The sequence below is a fragment of the Megalobrama amblycephala genome, linkage group LG6, assembly GCF_018812025.1.
Source record: "Megalobrama amblycephala isolate DHTTF-2021 linkage group LG6, ASM1881202v1, whole genome shotgun sequence".
NCBI classification, from domain to species: Eukaryota; Metazoa; Chordata; class Actinopteri; order Cypriniformes; family Xenocyprididae; genus Megalobrama; species Megalobrama amblycephala.
Genome location: NC_063049.1, coordinates 17,266,072 through 17,286,857, shown reverse-complemented (window position 1 = coordinate 17,286,857; position 20,786 = coordinate 17,266,072). Strand labels below are relative to the sequence as shown.

The following is a 20,786-nucleotide window of genomic DNA, read 5'->3' as shown; positions in this document are numbered from 1 at the left end:
CAATATTGTTAACATGGTTGTGGAATTTTCCCAGTCAGACGTCACTTGTTTGTTGGTGTTTGTTTGGGCGGTGTGAACATGTGAACATGATAAATTCTAAATCCAACGGCCAACTTGTTCGTTGGCGTTTGTTGGTGTTTGTTGGCGTTTGTCGGTGCGGTGTGAATTGGCCTTAATTATGACAAAGCTGCTTGTTTTCAAACTTGTTTTTTTTTATGAAAGTTGTCAAAGTTTCAATACTTTTTTTCTTCCATATTCTGGGGCCGTTTTCACAAAACATTTTTTCTTACCACTAAGAGTTCTCCTAAATGGCAGTAAAAGTTCTTAGTTAAGAGTTTTCTCTTAAAACCTATTCACAAAGCTGTTGAGACCAACTTTTACTAAGGAATAGAGAGAAGTCTTAAGCTATAGGAAGAAGGGCGGTGTTGACCTCGTTACTATGGACTATGACCACAATGATTGGCTGATGGGGGAGGAGTCTCTGTCAGCGATTTAATCATAGAAATAATGTAGAATGTAGAGGTATCATGTTTCCATATTCAATTAAAACTTTTAAAATACAAATGTTGCCATACTCAAATAAATATTTAAAAATAAAAATGTTTAAAATAAAAAAACTCGAGAGATTGCAGAATTCAAGTGACAAATTATGTTTTATAAACAAAGTTTGGGAAGAGCACATTCAAACAGTCTAATCGAATCAACTCGAGAGGAGGTATATATACACAGACGAGGACAGCAGACTCATCTATAGTTACCTCGATAGTTTTCTGCATCCCTCTGCCACCCCGCTCCTCTATCTTGGCCGGGGTCCTGGGGATATGGGGAGAACTCTGGATTTGGGCTTACTTCTAAGCTCGGTGCTCTAGATCCACCTGCAGCATGCCATATACGCCTATTATACAGTTGTGCTCAAAAGTTTACATACCCCTTGCAGAATCTGCAAATTGTTAATTATTTTAACAAAATAAGAGGGATCATGCAAAATGTGTGTTCTTTTTTATATAGTACTGTCCTGAATAAGATATTTTACATAAAAGATGTTTACATATAGTCAAAAAATAGCTGAATTTATAAAAATTACCTGTTCAAAAATTAACATATCCTTGATTCTTAATACTGTGTGTGGTTACCTGGATGATCCACGACTGTTTTTATGTTTTGTGATGGTTGTTCATGAATCTATTGTTTGTCCTGAACAGTTAAACTGACCAACGTTCTTCAGAAAAATCCTCCAGGTCCTGCACATTCTTCAGTTTTCCAGCATCTTTTGCATATTTGAACTCTTTCCAGCAGTGACTGAATGATTTTGAGATCCATCTTTTCACACTGAGGACAATTGAGGGACTCAAACACAACTATTAAAAAAGGTTCAAACATTCACTGATGCTCCAGAAGGAAACATGATGCATTAAGAGCCAGGGGTGAAAACATTTTGAATTTGAAGATCAAGATAAATTTTACTTAATTTGTCTTCCGGGAAACATGTGAGCATCTTCTGTGAGTAGCTTCCGATGGGCAGTACTAAATGAAAAAAATAGATATTTAAACAAAATAAGATAATAACATCTTCATCTTGTTCAAAAGTTTTCACCCCCTGGTTTCTTAATGTATAATTTTTTCTTCTTGAGCATCAGTGAATGTTTGAATCTTTTTTTAATAGTTGAGTTTGAGTCCCTCAGTTGTCCTCAGTGTGAAAAGACGGATCTCAAAATCACTCAAATAAAGAACACACATTTTGCATGATCCCTCTTATTTTGTTAAAATAATTAACATCTTGCAGATTCTGCAAGGGGTATGTAAACCTTTGAGCACAACTGTATATTTTTTTTACTCTATTCAATCATTTGTAAATGTGAACTAGTGAAAACAACTGCCACAGGTAATTGGACATTATTCATTTAAGGTTTTTTGGGGGCGTTTTATCGTAGATTCAAATCTATAAATCAAAATATATATTGCATTTATGAAGAAAAGGTTCAGCACCTAAGGCTCTATCGCTATTACCTCAATGATGTACAGTGTCTTTAGGTGGATTAGGATTGTTTGTGATTTGGTCTTAGTGACTTAGGAGTCCTCTTGACTACTCCTAACGTCTCACAGATTTAGGAGCTAGTTTTAGTGTTAAAATGCTTTGCGAAATACTTTTAGAGCAAAAATTTAGGAGTCCTAAAATTAGGATTTTCTCCTAAATCGGCAAGTTAAGAGGTACTTTAAGTCTTAAGATGTTTTGTGAAAATGGCTCCAGATGTATGTCTTAGTGAAATGACTTCTTGAACAAGAAAAAAAAAATAAAAAATGCAAGGCAGGACTTGATTTTGTCCTTCGGGAATTGATAGGATGGTTGCGGTTATTCAGGGTGGTGGGGGAAAAAAAAAATATATATATATATTTTTTTTAGTTTTTATATATACAGTACAGTCCAAAAGTTTGGAACCACTAAGATTTTTAATGTTTTTAAAAGAAGTTTCATCTACTCACCAAGGCTACATTTATTTAATTAAAAATACAGTAAAAACAGTAATATTGTGAAATATTATTACAATTTAAAATAACTGTTTTCTATTTGAATATATTTCACAAAGTAATTTATTCCTGTGATGGCAAAGCTGAATTTTCATCATCATTACTCCAGTCTTCAGTGTCACATGATCCTTCAGAAATCATTCTAATATGCTGATCTGCTGCTCAAGAAACATTTAATGTGTACAATTGTACAAAATATTTGTGTACAACATTTTTTTTTCAGGATTATTTGATGAATAGAAAGTCCAACAGTGTTTATCTGAAATCTAATCTTTTGTAACATTATAAATGTCTTTACTGCCACTTTTGATTGATTTAATGCATCCTTGCTGAATAAAAGTATTCATTTCTTTAATTTCTTTTCAAAAAAATAAAAATAAAAATTCTTACTGACCCCAAACTTTTGAACGGTAGTGTATAATGCTACAGAAGCTTTGTATTTCAGATAGATGCTGTTCTTTTGAACTTTCTATTCATCAAGGAATCCTGAAAAAAAAAAAGTACACAACTGTTTTCAACATTGAAAATAATCATAAATGTTTATTGAGCAGCAAATCAGCATATTAGAATGATTTCTGAAGGATCATGTGACACTGAAGACTGGAGTAACGATGCTGAAAATTCAGCTTTGCCATCACAGGAATAAATTACTTTGTCAAATATATTTAAATAGTACATTTTAAATTGTAATAATATTTCACAATATTACTGTTTTTTACTGTATTTTTAATTAAATAAATGTAACCTTGTGAGCAGACGAAACTTCTTTTAAAAACACTAAAAATCTTAGTGGTTCCAAACTTTTGGACTGTACTGTATATAGTTATATTATACAGTAGTTTATTTAAACAGATTCATAAAAAATTATTAATTTAAATACTCAAACAAATCGAGGGAATTAAATAAATTGTGTGCACAATTTAGTAAATTTACTAAATTGTGCGCACAATTTACTTTTTTCCCCTGCATGTCATGTGCATTGCTCCGTAATTTACAAAAACAACCAGAACAACAACAACAACAACAACAACAAACAATAAATAAATAAATACAAATTGACAAGCACACGCAATATGTTACTGGGTCAAGTAAAGGTCAAGCTTTTATTATAGAAACAATGGTCAAAAGAATACACAAACATCTAGTGGTTTAAAAATGAACTCAATGTGTATTAACATGGAGAAATAAACATTATAAAACATCCCATGGTTTTTGAAAGTGAACTGGCCTGTAACAGACAAATACAGATATTTACAGTCTAAAAATCAAGACTTTCACAGATATAACAGTAGCATGGGAAAATAATAATAATAAAAAAAGTCGGTGTGGGGCAGAATTACAGAAAGAAAGAAAAAAGATTAAAAAGTAAGATATACAAACAAAAAAAATATATGAAAAGGAAAGGTATAGAAGAAAGAAAAACATTAATTAAATTAAGGAAATGATGCAAAAAGGAAAGTTGGCACAGATAAACAGCATCACGGATACAGTACCATTCAAACATTCTCACACTCAAACTCAGGAAAAGTGCACATTTGGCACAGTCCTCAGAATCATACTGTGCACATCTATGACACAACTTTGAGGTTCGCCAGTGAAATCACCTGCATTTCCTCAATCCTAAAGATCATATGCTCAAAACAGAGCTAAACCTAGAGACCCAGCTCATATTTCCCATTACAGGCTAAATCCTAACATTAAGGTATTTACCATTAATACTAACAAGCCCCGCTTTGTCACATGCTCCGAATCGTACCCCCACCCCCTCCCCCCAAAAGTAGTCATATCACCCCATGACATGAAAAACCAAACAATTTACAGAAAAAACTTCAATACTATTAAAACGGCCATATCTCGTGTCACACCGTCTGTTCTCGGTGAGAGACAGAGTTTATGCCGCTAAAACACCTTGTTAAAGGCTTAGGAAAAGACATTCACAGAGGAAGGACAAACTTTGCCTCTGATCGTAGAGTGCTAAAATACTAAAGAGAAAGTAGAAGGCAAAGTTTTAGTCCCTCTATAGGTCACATGACCATTTGGCCATCACGTAGAATTAAAAAATAAATTGTCTGGGAGAGCCTTGGCCTAAAAGTTTAAAGTTTGGGGTCAGTGACTTTCTTTTTTTTTTTTTACAAAAAAAAAGAAAAAAAAAATTATTCAGCAAGGACACATTAGGGAGTTTTCACACACATTTTTCTATTCTAATATGCTACTTCTCCATTGTTTTTTCTATGTGAAAGATGCTGCACTCATGTCTTTTGCAGCATGCTGCCATTCTAAAAATGCGGCGCTCAAGTTAAAAGCAGTTCAACTTAAATAAAAAAAAATTAAAAAAAAGTGTCTGTAGACTTTGTTTTTTTCCCCATTTCCACCACAAAAACGTGTTCTGCATGTGAACCAGTCATTATAATTGATCAAAAGTGACAGCAATTACATTTTATAAATGTTGCAAAGATTTATTATTTCAAATAAATGCTGTTCTTTTGAACTTTCAATTTTATCAAAGAATCATGGAAAACAATATCTTGGTGTCCACAAAAATCAGAACAACTGATATCAACATTGATAAGAATGGCTGCTAAAAATTCAGCTTTGTCATCAAAGGAATATACATTTTTAATAAAATTATAATTGTATTTTTCATCAAATAATTTCCGCCTTGGTGAGCATAAGAGACTTCTTTCAAAAAGCACGACTGACTCCAAACTTTGAAACGATAGTGTACATGCTCTCCTCCCAGTCATTTCCTGTCTTCTCCACTACCCTGACAATAAAAAGTGGCGAAAAGGCCAAAAAAACCAAAAACATTTAATTATCTGTCTGTCTCAGAGTGGAGGGGAGTGTGCCGTCACACATGCACGACAACCACGGCCGGCTCCAACAATGAGTCATATAGAGAAGATGATACACTACAGTTTCAGAGGCTCTAAACCTGTCGTGGAATTTTACATCCAAACAAAATTTGTTGTATTCAACAGTAAAAAAAGTCACTTTCAGTTTCTCTACATCTACAATCCCCCAACATGGGGAAACAGGACAGAGTAAAGGTCAAATATTTGCTTTACAACCTCAGCCTACCATAGGAATAGAAGGAAGATGAAGTATTTCACCCTGGTGAGTATCGTGAGCTCCTGAGTGAAATCACCAATTACTAGTATAATTCTACAATATACAACAGCGATTAAAACCGGCGTTAGCTCTCCTCACCAGATCTACAGAAAAATCAGCTTCCGAAAGTGTTCCGTTTTCAATTAAAATGGCACACATTGAAACAATGCAAACGAGTAAATAAACCTTCAAGTTTTACCTTCTGTAGAAAAGTCGCACCACAAAGTGAATCATTTCAAAATGAACAACTGTACATTTACGAGAGGACAACGCAAAGATGCTCTGGTAAGTCATTCGCTTTTAAAGAAGACTCCAGCGGGAGTCTCTTGGTTTTAGGGGCTACAAGACATTAAAAACCTTGGTTTATATTTAACAACTAATATCACCACTGCACTTGTTATATTGCCTGCAGCCTTAAAGTCCCAGATACGATTTACAGTGCTGCAACGAGTCCATAATACACACAATCAAATCCTGATTAAACAACATCCATTTTCTGTAAACCACCTGTCTTGAGTTATAAAGTATAAAACGACTAGGAGAATTAAAATGAACCGTGGTCACATTCAAAAGCTCCTTAGTCGATTTGTACAATAACAGGTACATGTCAGTAAAGTACTCTAAAAACTACTAATTCATTTGAGATGTTCTGGAAGAGCAAAATATTCTCAAAGAGGCTTGTGTATGTGGCACAATATAAATAACAGCAGAAAACGACACCAAATTTACAAAAAAAAAAAACAATCTTCATGTTATGGCGAGAAGCTTTAAATCTGTCTATGTTAGAAAAAAAAAAAAAAATCTATTGACAGATTGATAAAGCTCACTTTTAATCAGAGAATAAATCTAGCCTTTGTGCTATAATGTATTTGAGTGAATGCTTTCTTTCGACAGTGTAGCTTTCAGTGTCTGTGACTGCTAATACTTCCAACCCTGTGAAAAACAGAGTTTTAATTAAAAGTATCAATAATAAAAAGAAACATTTTTGATGGCTTTCAACACCAAGAACATCCACACATCTAAAAGCTTTTCTCACGACATGTCTATTGCTGTTCTGACCATCTTTATTTAAGCATAGGCTCAGGAAATGCATTTTTTGAGTGAAGGTTTTGTCCCGCAGAACACCAACCATAGTCTACATAACACTGTCCATTCTGAGATTCTTACTCGACGTGGTCCTGTGTCAGTCTGCGGATCTCTTCTGCTTTACAAAGTCTGTTATTGCGTCTTTCTGTTCAGGGCTCACAGTGGACGTTGTTGAAACCAGGGAGCGTGACCTTGCCTTTCCGTTTGAGGTCTTCCTCTGATCCGACGTTCATGCGCTGGATGAGCATCTTCTCGTAGAGCAGGGGGTGATACGCACCCAAAGTGCAGGCGGCGTCAAAGTAGCGTTCGTGGTAGTGGCACAGATCCGTCTGCCGTAGTGAAGGAATGTATTCGTACACGTGGACCTCTTCACATAAGGACATCATCAGTAGGATGCCTGAAACAGACACACACACAGCTAGATATGAACAAAGCAGTCCACACGCAACCACATACGAGTACATGAGATTAGGGTTGAGGGGAAGAGAATTTTGTTTTAATCATGTGAAATGTGTTGCGACTTAAAAGGTAGGGTAGGCAATGTTTTTTATAAACACTTTGTTATATTGGTTGAAAGTTTCTTCACATCCCGAAAGTAATCAATGATAGGAGTGGTCTAAATATTAAAACATGTTACCATGACGTTTTACCCGGAGCTGTTCACATCCTCCGATTTATGCATTTCTATGTCGAAACCGTCAACGCCTAAATTAATCTGCAGCAGTCAGGTGGTACAAGTCAGAGCTCTGTACATTGTTTACGTTCATTATTATTGTAATGTTATGTGCTTTGAGACATGAGGTAAATTTAACGCCATGTCTCGTAATGCTTTGCAGACTCTGCTGTATGCGTTCATGTGTTTTGAAGAAGGCATGGCTTTGGAGATGCTCTGAAGGGAGAGAGGGAACACGTTTTAAAAGCTAGCTTGCTATTGCTAGCCTCTCCGAAATTGCCTACCCTACCTTTAAATGCCAAAAGTGACTTATATAATGCAATTAACATGAAGTACGCAAAACGTGCAATTCATGCCAAATGAGAGCAGTAATGAGCCCAAGTTTCTAGTGCATTTCCCACATACCAGCAGTTTCAGTTAGGTAGTTTAGGCTTGTCGTTTGTAATGAATGTTTAAAATGAATGCTATTATAATTTATAGTTGTTTTATAGGCTACTTAATATATTTTTAATTCCCGTTTTGTTCTGAATACGGTTAAATTTAAAGGATTTGTTGCGGAATGATTGGAATTAAACATTTTTACACATTTGTACACAAAATGTGACTTCTACACAGACTTGTCTGCGATTTATTTATTTTTTTCCCCCCTCAGCATTGACCTGGTGCACAATTTTTATTTGACCATATTTTCTGGAAAATAAATATATATAGTACATACAAAAGGAAACTGTCATGCAATAAGAGTGAACGTATGGTCCAATTCAACAGCGAATAGCTCTTAGCCACTAGGGAAAGCCCATATCTGTCTATCACCAATTCACAAACTCAAACTGTGACAGTTAGTGAATGATAAAATGATAGAGCAAGCAGACAAAAGATCCATTTAAGACATAGAATCTGTAAAGTGCAATTTCCATTCAGTTTAATTTGCTTGGTCAAGACCTACAAGTACATTTAGATTTAACTGAATAACTTCTGCTGACAGTTAAGGAATCTATGGATCTGTTGTTAGGGAGTATTTTTCCACAAGTGCATATACCTTTGCATATACCTGAAGAAGAAAAAAAAAAACAGAGGGGAGATGTTTTTTTTTTGTTTTTTTTTTTGTTTTGTTTTTTTTTTTTTTGTTAAAAACCACAATGGAGCTATATACTATTTTGGCAGCTGTTACAGAAACATTTTTACAAAAAAAATCTTCTGATTTAACATTGAGATTTGGAGTATTAGATAACTTAGATTTTCACCACTATCTACAACGACACTAAAAATTCTTAATTTCTGATAGAAATGCAAAATCAGTCGGTAGTTATTAATAGAATAACGAGACACAAACCTTTACATTCAATCGTGTTTGGTCCCATTTATTTTTGATCACAGTGCATACACATACAAACTTTTAGTCCCAAAGTGCACACAATCTGAGAAATGCAGTTTATCTCATATTTCATTTGATAGAATATGAGCTGGGCTGTACGCAGGGTTTCATAATTACCGACTTCAGAAAATGTAGTTTGCTAGGGGGGTACGATGGCATGTTCCCCCGAGAAAATCCTCTGACATTTCAAGGCCAACAAATTGGATAACAATAGCTTTAAAACCATGTCAACAAATACATGCATGCAGTTTTGAGGCAGCTTTAATCGCATGTTTGGTAATTTCATGACTTCACTTACAACAGAACAACGACGGTCATTGCTCGTAGTTTCTTTTATGCTTTATTTAAGCTATAATAAAAGTAATTATGCAGCGCATATGCAATTCTTGAGTGCGCGCCACAAGCACAGTATAACAGCTGATTGGACAGTCATGTTAATTTTTCTGAGTTTTACCGACATAGCCTGACAACATCTCATCTGACTGCAGTTCAACTGAAGCTCCCTCGTCGTCACCTGTAGCCTACCTTTTCCGCGCTCGTTTGACTGGCGCCTGGTGCTGAGGTGAAGTCGCAATGCGCGCCTGAAAAGTGTCCTGTTTGTTGTGGTCGTAAAGAGACAGTTCTATATAAACGCAGCGTTTTACTTGGCGATGAAGATTTTTATTTTTGGTATTTTATATGCTCTGCTGGTGGTTTGTGGAGTAGCATCAAAATAATTCAGCAGAGGTAGGGATACATAGACCAGAAGGGGGGAAATCAACCCCATCCCCCCCTACAAATTGCACCCTGCCCAAAGTTACAAAATGGCTGAGGGCACAATCATGTTGTGCTTGAGCAGCTTTAAAGTCAACATGAAATGGTGTTCACAACCTGTTTACTTGCATAACATCAATATTTCCTAATGATCCAGGATGTTACATCAGCCAACAGTCTGCGATTGTAAAGAAGTCATTACATTTTAATGAAAGATTTGCCCCCCCATTGTTATTGCAATGCACAATTCATCAGTGCGCATTATTATAATGTATATTAAGAAACCAAATTGGATTTTGTGTTGACTTTAAGGCCATCTATTCTCACCAATATCAACAAGACAAAATGACCAATCACAGCAATTCATTTTTTTCAGAAAACAAAAGGCTTTCAATAAATTAGTTATTGGCCATTAATATGTATGGCGAGTTTGTAAATAGAATAAAAAAAATAAAAAAACAAGAATACATTTTCTGAATTTTATTTAGAAGAGAAAAAAAAATGATGATTGAAAGAATCTAACACTTCAAACTTAAATTCTACTATATTACATATATACATGCCTTTTTGTGACACTGGGTTGCAGTTTTCATTCAGGAGATTTTTTTTTTTTTTTTTTTTTTTTTTTTTCATACACGCATACATATGCATGCATATATTTACCGCACGGACACATTATACAGATACGCGTACCAAATGCAAAAGAGTCTCGCTTAGCCTCCTCTCAAGTCTCATCAGAAATCATCCTAATCGTCTGTGTACTCCTTCGCCATGTTTTTGTTTTTCTTCTATTATTTATGTGATACAAAACTCCCTAAACTGACATGCTCCATTTCACTCTGTTCAAATCCTCCTTCCACCCGCTCTCCCCGAAAGCAGCTGCCATTTGCTGATGGAAGGCACGAAATTACCACAATTACCCATATATTGCCGAAATGCCCATGTTGTCTACTGTCTGTAGCAATTTGAATTATTACAATAGCGCAAACGGTTCAAGACTTGGTTGGATGTGTCGCAGACGACAAATCCGGTTTTAAAGGGTTAACAAAAGCAAAATGCATTCTGGGCTGTGAAGGTGCGGTTATGTTTATCACTGCTCTATGAAATTTTACTGGGCAAAATCCAGTAATTTCAATAAGAAATCGGAATCTGCGTCATCAGGAGTTTTGCACAAGGGCAGATTCCCCGAACAGATTTCAATCACGTTCAAGTTGGTCTTGCAAACCCTACACTATTGACAATGGACAATAGACAATAGTCCTTTTTTCCCCACAAAATTTCACAAACAGGACCACACCTTAACATTTTGTGGGTGAAATCGAGTAATTTCATAGGAATCGGCATGACAGGAGTGTCACGTATGGGCGAAACAGTTCCCCACACAGATTTCACCAGTGTTTAAGATGGCCTGGCATATTTGCCAGAAAAACGCTTTGTTTGAAAGTAATTTCTATATGAATGGTGCTTCATGTATTGCTACAATAGATCATACACAGCAAAAATATATAGATCTTTTGGGGCCAAAAATTAGCAGTAAAAATCCATACTCCATTTGAAAAGCCTTTACATTTTTTGAGACAATATTGACAGCATTTCTCGGGTCTCATGTGTCTTTCTTTATCCACAGTTCTACAGGTGTTTTCGTATCTTGTTCTGCTGTCAGAGGAGTTTAATGCAGAACGGTCAATCATCCATGCCCTCCAAGACCACAGTCATCAAGCTCAACCATAGAGTCCACAGTAACACTGTTGCCTGCACTGCCCAGATTTCCACAGTCATCCACAACTGCAGCACTCCTGCCACAGAGAGAACCAATCCCCCAGAGATCACCCCTTAACCTGAGCCATCCCATCCCAGCAGCATGTGGATGATGGTCAACCCTGACTTGTGGTCAACCCGGCCTTGATTTAATTAATGTAGCCATTCAGTCTCATTCAACGGTTTGTCTTGGCCTTTTTCATGGTTCTCTATCAACTAGACAACTCTCTACTGTGTTGCTTTTCCTATGCTTCCTTTTACACCTGCATCAATTAATCAATAAAACAACACAACTGTGGAAAGAGCCAACAACATATTTCATTGCTGATTGTTTTTTTGTTTTCACTGTGCATTAGGAAACCTAAGTGATGCCACTGCAGTAAAATGTAGTTTTTTTGACCAAATCTAAATGATGTTCTTTAATTTTTTTTTTTCCCTTCATTTCACCAAAAAAAAAAAAAAAAGAGTTAGACTGTATATCTGCATTGATTTTTAAGACATACACAAGGAAATGTATACGACCATTCAAAAATTTGGGGTCAGTAAGTTTTTTTTTTTTTCTTTTCTTTTCTTTTCTTAATTTTTATTAAAATAAATTAAAACTTTTATTCAGCTGATCTTTTGAACCTATTTCTGGCAGCTAAAAACTCAGCTTTGCCAGCACAGGAATAAATTATTTTAAAATATATTACTGTAGATGTACTAAAAGACTAACAAATTCAAATTTACTTATTTATTCGTAAAGCATAAAATCTAAAGTTTTTAATTTTAAATCTGCACAATATATTATAACTTTTGTTAATTATTTGGAACCATTTTTGCACAACATGTTAATCATGCTTTTTTCCCCCCCAACTTAATTTGCACAACTTATTTTAGGCAAGATGTGGAATATCAATATATTTAATCAATTATCAAGTATTTGCTGCCCTGCTTTTTCCATAAATATCTGTTGGGGTTTTGTCTTAAACTGTTTAAAATGAAATATTTCTTACTGTTAATGTTTCAATTGAACTAGTCTAGAGTATTGTGTATGATATTATTTGAAAGGATTGTTATTGTTGAAACTGTCATTTTCCCTTTGGTGACAAATTAGTTTTGCACAAGGCATTGAACTGTATTTCCTGTGTGTTAAATGTCTGTCATACAAACGGTAAAGTAAAAGTAGCCATATCGCATACTACTGAAATAATTTACAATATGTCATGAGTTATATATTAATGCTATTTAGGCTTTTTTTTACCAATACCAAAGAAAGAGCGCTTTTATCTGTTACATCATGCCTCATATTTTTCCATTTCTCCCAGTTATATTACTGTGATGAGTTATATTGCTGTCCAGGTCACTAATATATAGAAAACAATTTTAGAATAAAAGCAGAGGTACACTGATCAAGAACATTACAACTCTGTTATAATGGCGAAACAAGTGTTTCATGAGCAATGCAATAAGTAAAGAACTATTTCCACAGGTGGAACCTTCATCCCCAAATCCAAACACCTTATGCATAATACAGAGGTATGAACGATTCACTTGGGATCCAGAATAATGAATTCTCAGAGGGATTTTCAAGAAAATAAAAGACTTCTTTAGCTTTTGAAATGTGCTGAATGTATGCCTAGGGTTGAATAGTGTCTCTAAGGACTCATTGACACTGCTCAAACTCATGAACATCACTCCCATCTCTTTAACACTGAACAGATTGTGTATAAAGTGCCAAACACACCAAGAGGACAATGTTAGCATTTCTGCATTTAAATATCTGTCTATTTGCAAGTACCTACATATGTAATTGTTATGACATCACAAAATGGATATTTGCCTGTCAAATTGTTGTTCCATTTCATCCAAGTATAAATGCAGCAGAAACTATGAATAGAGCATCACCAATTGATTGCAGAAATCTATGAGTTATGAGAACCATGTGTGCAAAATTGTTTGTGATTTTTATAAATAAGGAAGGCATAAATGGCTATTAAATGATTGTGAATTGTGTTGGAATTCTAAACCTTTTCAAAACCCTTTCTAAACCAGTCATTATGTTTCCCAATTTACAAAACTATGCACCATTACATACAACGTCAATTTTCAAACCAATACGGTATCTACATTCAAACATGTTTTAGTGGTACCCACTTGTTATAGCACACCCTTTAATGCATACCTTGAACCTTTATCAACCCGGGACATCATGCACTACCCCTTTTTAATTTATACATCAACCTTCTTAGTATTCCTCGATCCAATCATCAACAATATAAGAAAAAAAAAAAAAAAATCTAAAAGAATTTTAGTTATTTCTAATTATTTTTTTAAATAAAAAGCGTATAAGGTCGCTAGCGACCCAAGGTATGTAATAGTGTAAGGGCTCATTCACACAGAACACATTTTTGCTTTGTAAATCATGAGACGTGGGCAGTGGAATCAGCAAAAAATGCAAGGTCTCGAGATGTGTTATTTAAAAAGTTGAACTGATTTTAACTTTAGCGGCGCATTTTTAGAACGCTATTATGCACAAGACACTGCAAAAAATGCAAGACGTGAGCGCAACGGTCATACATGTCCATCGAGTTTCCTGAAGTCGCGTTTCTACCGCAGGAACTCTCCCCAGGAAATAGGGACTTTGAGGTGGTATTCAGTGTGTTTCAACCGCAGGGACCAGGGACTAAATGAAGTTCCGGGTAAAAATTTCCCCTCAGAAAGTCCCTGCTCACGAGGTAGTACTTTTTCAAAGTTCAGGAACTTTCGGGGGTGGAACTTGGGCGCTGAACATGTCTGTTGCGGTGCGTGCAGATTTGTTTGCAATTTGAATCAACAGTTTCATTTAAAAATACGAGAGATTATTAAGCTTATATGCGGAGGACAAAATTCAGCAGGAACTGGTAAGTCGCCTACAGTCCTACGTCACTGGACTAATTTGCCTAATCTTAACGTTACTTTAGACCACAATGGAAAAGCAGACAGCAACAGGTCTGGGGGGAAAAAAAGTTCCTGGGAAAAAGTTCCCTGGACAAATTGTTCCAGGTAATTTCGGTGGAAACACGGCTATAGAAAAACAATGGAAAAGTAGTGCATTGGAATAGAAAAATGCATTCTGTGTGAACAGCCCCTTAAGCATATATTTTCATGTGCAACAATAATTGAATCTTTGACTACTATAGAGATGATCTAAAATTAAAATCAAATAAAAAAAAAAAAAAAAAATTACATTTACACAAAGGATTTGTTCAAACAAAAATGAAGAACAAAAATGAAGATGGTCACAATAACGCAAGGCAGTTTGATTCTAAACTTCAAATTTTACAGCATCCTAAACACCAATGTTTTAACTATTCAGAAAAGATTAATCACTGTCTGGCCAGCTGAGAATTTGGTATGGAGATTAGGGTCATGATTCTTCGGTAGAGTTACAGCAAACTGCGAGTGTATATTTGCATCATTTGTTGACATCTGATAGACCATTTGAACCCTGAAACAGTGACATGTGACTTCAGATTAAGCGGATAACGGAAAAGCCCGCCCATACACGATGGAGTTTAGAAGTCAAAACAGAAAATCTAGGATTCGATATCTAATTTAAACTTTCACTTTTGCAATGAATAACAGTAGAAAAATGCAAAATGGTAGCATTTCTAAACGTGGACATTTGAACACCACTATATGCCAGACCACACGTCCATTGATAATCACCATAGAAACAGGCTTCACATCTGTGAGGAGAGTCTGAATGTGTCTACAATATGGCCGAATATCTAACACCTGTTCAACAAGATCTGTAGCTATGGGCAGTTACTTCTGAGCCTGAAGCAATATCAAGCTACATTTTATCAGCTAAGCACAAGCTTTATGAGGAGAGTAGAGTGAATTAATGTAAATGCAAGACACCCAGAGAGACAAGGCACTGAGAATAAACATTCACCATATCCATTTTCTAAATGCATGTTATAGACATTCATCGGTGCATACATTTTTTCTTTCAAGTCATCATGCAATCAATTGACAACTCTTGTTTTTATGGAATATTGCAGTAGTTATAAATGATTGATCTGTGAACATAATTATTTTTCAAAATAGCTTCCGCTCCCTATTTCAGCGACATCTCTTCTCTTCTCTGATGGCATGATTACTGGAGTGAGGGTGGGACAAGCTCACCCACATGACATCACAGTCATAGCAAACCACAACCTTTCAATCAATTCAAAATAGACAAAATCAAGTCCCATCCCAACATTTTTTTTTCTTGTTCGAGAAGCAGTTTCACTCGGATATACCGCCTTATAATTAAGGAAAAGGTATAAATAAACCGTCACTTTAAAAAAAAAAAAAAAAAAAGTCAGTTTCACTTTAACTTTTTTTACCTCATAATGTTAATTTAAAAAAAAAAAAAAAAAAAAAAAAAAAAAAAGATCTTAAATCTAAATTACAGACTTCTCTCTAGTGACGTATCCTGGACTTCTCCAAATCACTGTCCCTTTCTGACAATCGACTGCAAGCTCACTTTCAGAAATGCTTCTATCCAATCAACAACTAAAGGATAGAATCAAGTCAACACCCTACATTTTTTTTTTCTTTTGCGATAATCCGTTACAATTAAATGTACGTTACAATGCAGAAGAAAAATCTGTTGCTATTTCCGTTCCACGACTTTAATACATTATAATGGATTCTACAAGATCTTACATATGGTCAGTGATTTTGTTGGTGCTGGATGTAGGTCAGACTCTTCTCAGCTCTAGGTTGAAAAGCTCCATTGCTGGATGAAAACGTGATGTCTCCATCTGCTACTCCCTCTCTCTCTCTGTGTGTGCGCGCGCGCGTGCGTGTGTGTGTGTGGTTTTAGCTAACAGACTAAGCAAACATCCCACAACCTCCTGACAGAGCAGAAGTCATGCCTACAATCCCATCAATCTGCTATAGGTCACTTTCTACAATTGGGGTGTTTTCACACACTTTTGGAGCAGAATTAATTTAATTTGACATTAGGAGGTCAGTTTGTCAAGGTTTGGCTGATCAATGCAGTCTAAGGGGCCGTTCACACAGAAATGTTTTTCCATTCCCCTGCGCTACTTTTCCATTGTTTTTCAAAGTAAACACGCTAGACGAATGTCTTTAACAGTTGCGCTTGCGCTTTGCGTATTTTTTGTAGCATCTTGTGCATGACACTGGTTAAAGGTGGGGTAAGAACTTTTTCAAAAAACGCTGTTGGACATTGTTGATATTTGAAATCAACCTAAACAAACCCAGCCCTCAATTAATTGCTCCGCCTCCAAAACTCACCCTCCAATCCTAACCACCCTGCTCCGAGTCGGTCTCAAACCCCGGCCCGTTCGCTGTTGGCAGGCGAGGTGAGTGCACTAACAATGACGCTAAACACCGCATTTTCTAGCGGCCGTTAGTGCGCAGTGGTTTATGCGAAAGTGGATGTCTGTTTATCACAGCTGACGCGCAACAAAATGTTTCACGAATAATAAAGTGCAGATGATGAACAGACAACAAGGAAGCACAAAAAAAAAAAAAAAAAAAAAAAAAAAATGAACATACAGTACACAAGAGTAAATACAAACAAGTGTTTGTTGTTAGTTGCCAACAGCACATCAGCTCCAGACAATCAATGACACTCAAACCCAGTGTTACTCACATGTGAAGCGGAATCAAAGCAGCCTCCGCGTCTGTTTTCAGGCCTTCCCGCTTTGCTCTCTCCAGCACTGGAAAGCTTTTCTAATATAAACGCGGGTCCTAAAGCGCTTGCCCAGTCATAATCCTTCATTCCAGTGATATTCTTTTGAGCTCTTTTGTATTGTGTCCCATCTCTCTTTCTGCATTTTATTTTTTTATTTTTTTATTCAAATCTCCCTCTTGCTTGTTCTGTCTCCTTGACCGTTATACGCCCCCTAATGCTGATTGGTTATATGTTTGTTGTTGGTGTCGGCCCGACTATCTTCCAAACAGTGTTTTTGAAAAACTACTTACCCAACCTTTAAAGTTAGTTCAACATGCGTCTTTAGACTGCGCTTTTTCATTCCTCTGACCCACGTCTCATGTTTTGAACTATGGCAAGCCGTTTTGACTTTTATTCATTCTCAGGATATGAATTCTTGATATCAACAATTCAATTTTCACTAGTTAAAGTGCTAATTCTTGATATCAGGAATTACATTTCCACTAGTAACAATGGCAATTTTTGATATCAGGAATTACATTTCCACTAGTAACAAAGTTCATTTTTGATATCAACAATTCAGTTTTCACTAGTTAAAGTGCTAATTTTTGATATCAAGAATTATATTTCCACTAGTAAAAACTAGAATTCTTGATATCTGTAATTGTATTTTCACTAGTGAAATGTCACCATTGGCTGCCATTCAAGAACTGATTTCTTACTAGTTGAAATTCCAATTTAACATATCAGAAATACAATTCTTGCTAGTAAAAATAATAATTTTTGATAATTCCTGAGAATGAATAAAAGTCAAAATGGCTTGCCATAGTTCAAAACATGAGACGTGGGTGAGAGGAATGAAAAAGCGCAGTCTAAAGACGCATGTTGAACTAACTTTAAAGGTGGGGTAAGTAGTTTTTCAAAAACACTGTTTGGAAGATAGAATTGTATTTCTGATATGTGAAATTGGAATTTCAACTTGTAAGAAATCAGTTCTTGAGATCAACAATTGAATTTGAATGGCAGTCTATGGTGACATTTCACTAGTGAAAATACAATTACAGATATCAAGAATTCTAGTTTTTACTAGTGGAAATGTAATTCCTGATATCAACAACTGAATTGTTGATATCAATAATTGAATTGTTGATATCAAAAAGTAACATTGTTACTAGTGGAAATGTAATTCCTAATATCAACAATTGAATTGTTGATATCAAGAATTCATATCCTGAGACGTGAATAAAAGTCAAAACGGCTTGCCATAATTGAACAGCAAAAACACATTATGTGCGCATCTATCTCCACTGACGGCCATTCAGAATTATCGGTGTACATTTAATTAGAGTGTATTACTCAGTGATGCTTGCCTCTGCAAAATTGCCTTTAGTAAGCAGCTCATGTTGTAATACATTCACAATAGGGCTGGGCGATATATCGCATGCGATTCTCACGCGCTTTTAATAGACAGAGCCGTAGTTCACGGACAAGCCACGCAATATCGCGTTCAGTATCGAAGATGAATCGCCTTCGATAATGAACCCGATTTTGCGTGGCTTGTCCGTGAATTACGGCTCTGTCTATTAAAAGGCGCTCCATTTGAAAGCAGGTGATGGTGATTTAGCGGTAATCAGGGAACCGGCTTTACTGACGAAATGCGCGTGAGAATCGCATGCGATATATCGCCCAGCCCTAATTCACAACCAGGGATGATTTTTCTGTTTTTATGCATGGATTGCTTCAGACAGCACTAAGAGAGCAAGCGGCTGTGGGCAGGACACCCTTAGCATTTCAGACAGGGCTCAGAATTAACACCCGCCAAGTGCTAAATGAGAGTAAATATCAGTGTGTGAAGTAGTGTTACTCGCAGGTTGGTGCAATTATCGAATCAAAAAGGCTGAGATTTAATTATATAACTATATGGTATGAATAGTCTAGAAATCTGCTGTCTACAAAATAGAAGCTTCAAGGTCTCCCTGTGGTTTTTCGCCAAAGTAATTAGGACAGCCATGAATATTAGTATTGTCATTTTACTGTTGTTCTGTAAAATAATTATTGTTAAATATCTGTTTTTATTTTAAAATAGCACAGTTTGGAGGGTTTTCCTTTGTGCTTTACTGATCAAACGCCTGACAACAGACAGACCCAAGTGCTGTTCTGTCAGCTTTATATTTTAGTTTCAATACCAAAGCATGCGTAGAAAAGAGAAGTGCTTCACTTCTTGTTACCTAGCTGCTTTGGTGAACAGTCACTAATAGCATTAATGGTAGTACTCACTTGATAACGGAAACATGACACGGCTGACAGGCAAATAAAACATCTTCAAGCACAGATTTCTAAAAGCACGGCCACTTTTTTGGGAGACTGTAACAAGATGTGCAGTTGGGGATGAAATGTAAAGTGAAGGTGAAGTGTGTAATTTCTGTGCCACTCAAAAAGAATGCCATCAGTTTGTTTGAGAAGTCCGACTGGGATTAAAATGAGAGTTTCACCTCAAATACTGGCAACAGTTTGGGTTGGGACTGTGAAAGTGGTTTGAAAACAGTTATCGTGCAATTTTACTTTATTTGTTTGTTATTATAGAAATTTCACTCAGAGTTTTGAAACGGTAGAGCAGAATATGAGCATGTATGAGTTTGTATGTGTGGGTCTTACCTATGAACCCTGAGGAGGGTGGGTTGGGCTGGATGTTCTCCAGATTGTTACCCTGAATCACATCCCATAACTGCCAGATGTATTTCGGGTGCAGGATGTAGAAAGGCTGTGCGGGAAAGTGCATCCTGTATTCCATGTATGGTGTGAACAGGTTGTAATCTGGATTTGAGTACCACTAAAAAGCAAACAGTAAGCAGATGAAAAAAAAAAAAAAAAGTGTTATTGCCTTGCATTAATCTATTTACTGAATGCATCTTTTTGTGAATGATTCATTCATGTATGTTTCCTTTTTTTTTTTTTTAAATTGACCTTGTAAATGTTTCATTAATATGTCATAACTTTTTGATCACGTCAGACTTCTCCAATCATTTTGTCTGCTTAAACCCACCCCTTTGTTACAATTCAGATCTGCCTCCATCCAATAAACAACCAGTGGATAAACCAAGTCCCCACCCTACATTTTTCTTTTATCATAATTTGGTTCACTCAGATGTGTGTCAAAATGCTGAAGAAAAGATAAGCTGCTACTTCTGTTATATCGCAGTTGTATCCGTTATATCGTTATGTTGCTGTTTGGATTTAAATAGGCAACTGGTTTAGAGTCTGTGATTGGATTTGTCTCCCAATATTTTGTGTGGATCGTAAGTGAAGTGTTTCAGTTTCACTGTCCAACCCGTGTACATGTTCTCACATTGTACTTGTATTTAAAAAAAACAACAACCCTCCCTTAAACCTAACCATACCACCAAACCTGTCCCTAAACTTACCCGTATCCCAACTCAATAGCGGTCCCACTTTATATTAAGTGTGTATATATATATATATATATATATATATATATATATATATATATATATATATATATATATATATATATATATGTGTGTAAAGGCAAATATATATATATATATATATATATATATATATATATATATATATATATATATATATATATATATATATATATATTAAAAAAAAAAAAAATTTTTTCTCTTGTTCTTCATAAACAATAATTCAGAGGTTCATTGTGCTTTATGAGAAATACTATTGTATTCTTCAATTGACAAGAAAAATAAGAGCACAACTGAGATGGAGGGTTGGAGAAAAAAAAAAAAAAAGAAGAGCGAGAGATAAATCAACTATACAGAATTAACCACTGACCCTGCACCTGCACAGAGACTTACTTATTGACC

At 35.7% G+C, this 20,786-nt stretch overlaps 2 protein-coding genes across 2 annotated transcripts in view; one reads left to right on the top strand and one right to left on the bottom strand.

Annotated features, from left to right (window-relative positions):
* The window catches only part of tmtops2b (teleost multiple tissue opsin 2b), an 83,204-nt gene extending 69,960 nt beyond the window's left edge, over positions 1–13,244 (top strand). Inside the window, exon 4 of the mRNA XM_048193136.1 lies at positions 11,149–13,244. Within this exon, the coding sequence (XP_048049093.1) occupies positions 11,149–11,358 (210 nt within the window). The 3' untranslated portion in view covers positions 11,359–13,244. The remainder of the gene's footprint in view (positions 1–11,148) is intronic.
* Positions 3,603–20,786, bottom strand: part of st6gal2a (ST6 beta-galactosamide alpha-2,6-sialyltranferase 2a) — an 83,289-nt gene continuing 66,105 nt past the window's right edge. Inside the window, exons 5-6 of the mRNA XM_048193135.1 lie at positions 19,594–19,768; positions 3,603–7,117 (exon numbers count right to left, since the gene is read on the bottom strand). Of these exons, the coding sequence (XP_048049092.1) occupies positions 6,870–7,117; positions 19,594–19,768 (423 nt within the window). The 3' untranslated portion in view covers positions 3,603–6,869. The remainder of the gene's footprint in view (positions 7,118–19,593; positions 19,769–20,786) is intronic.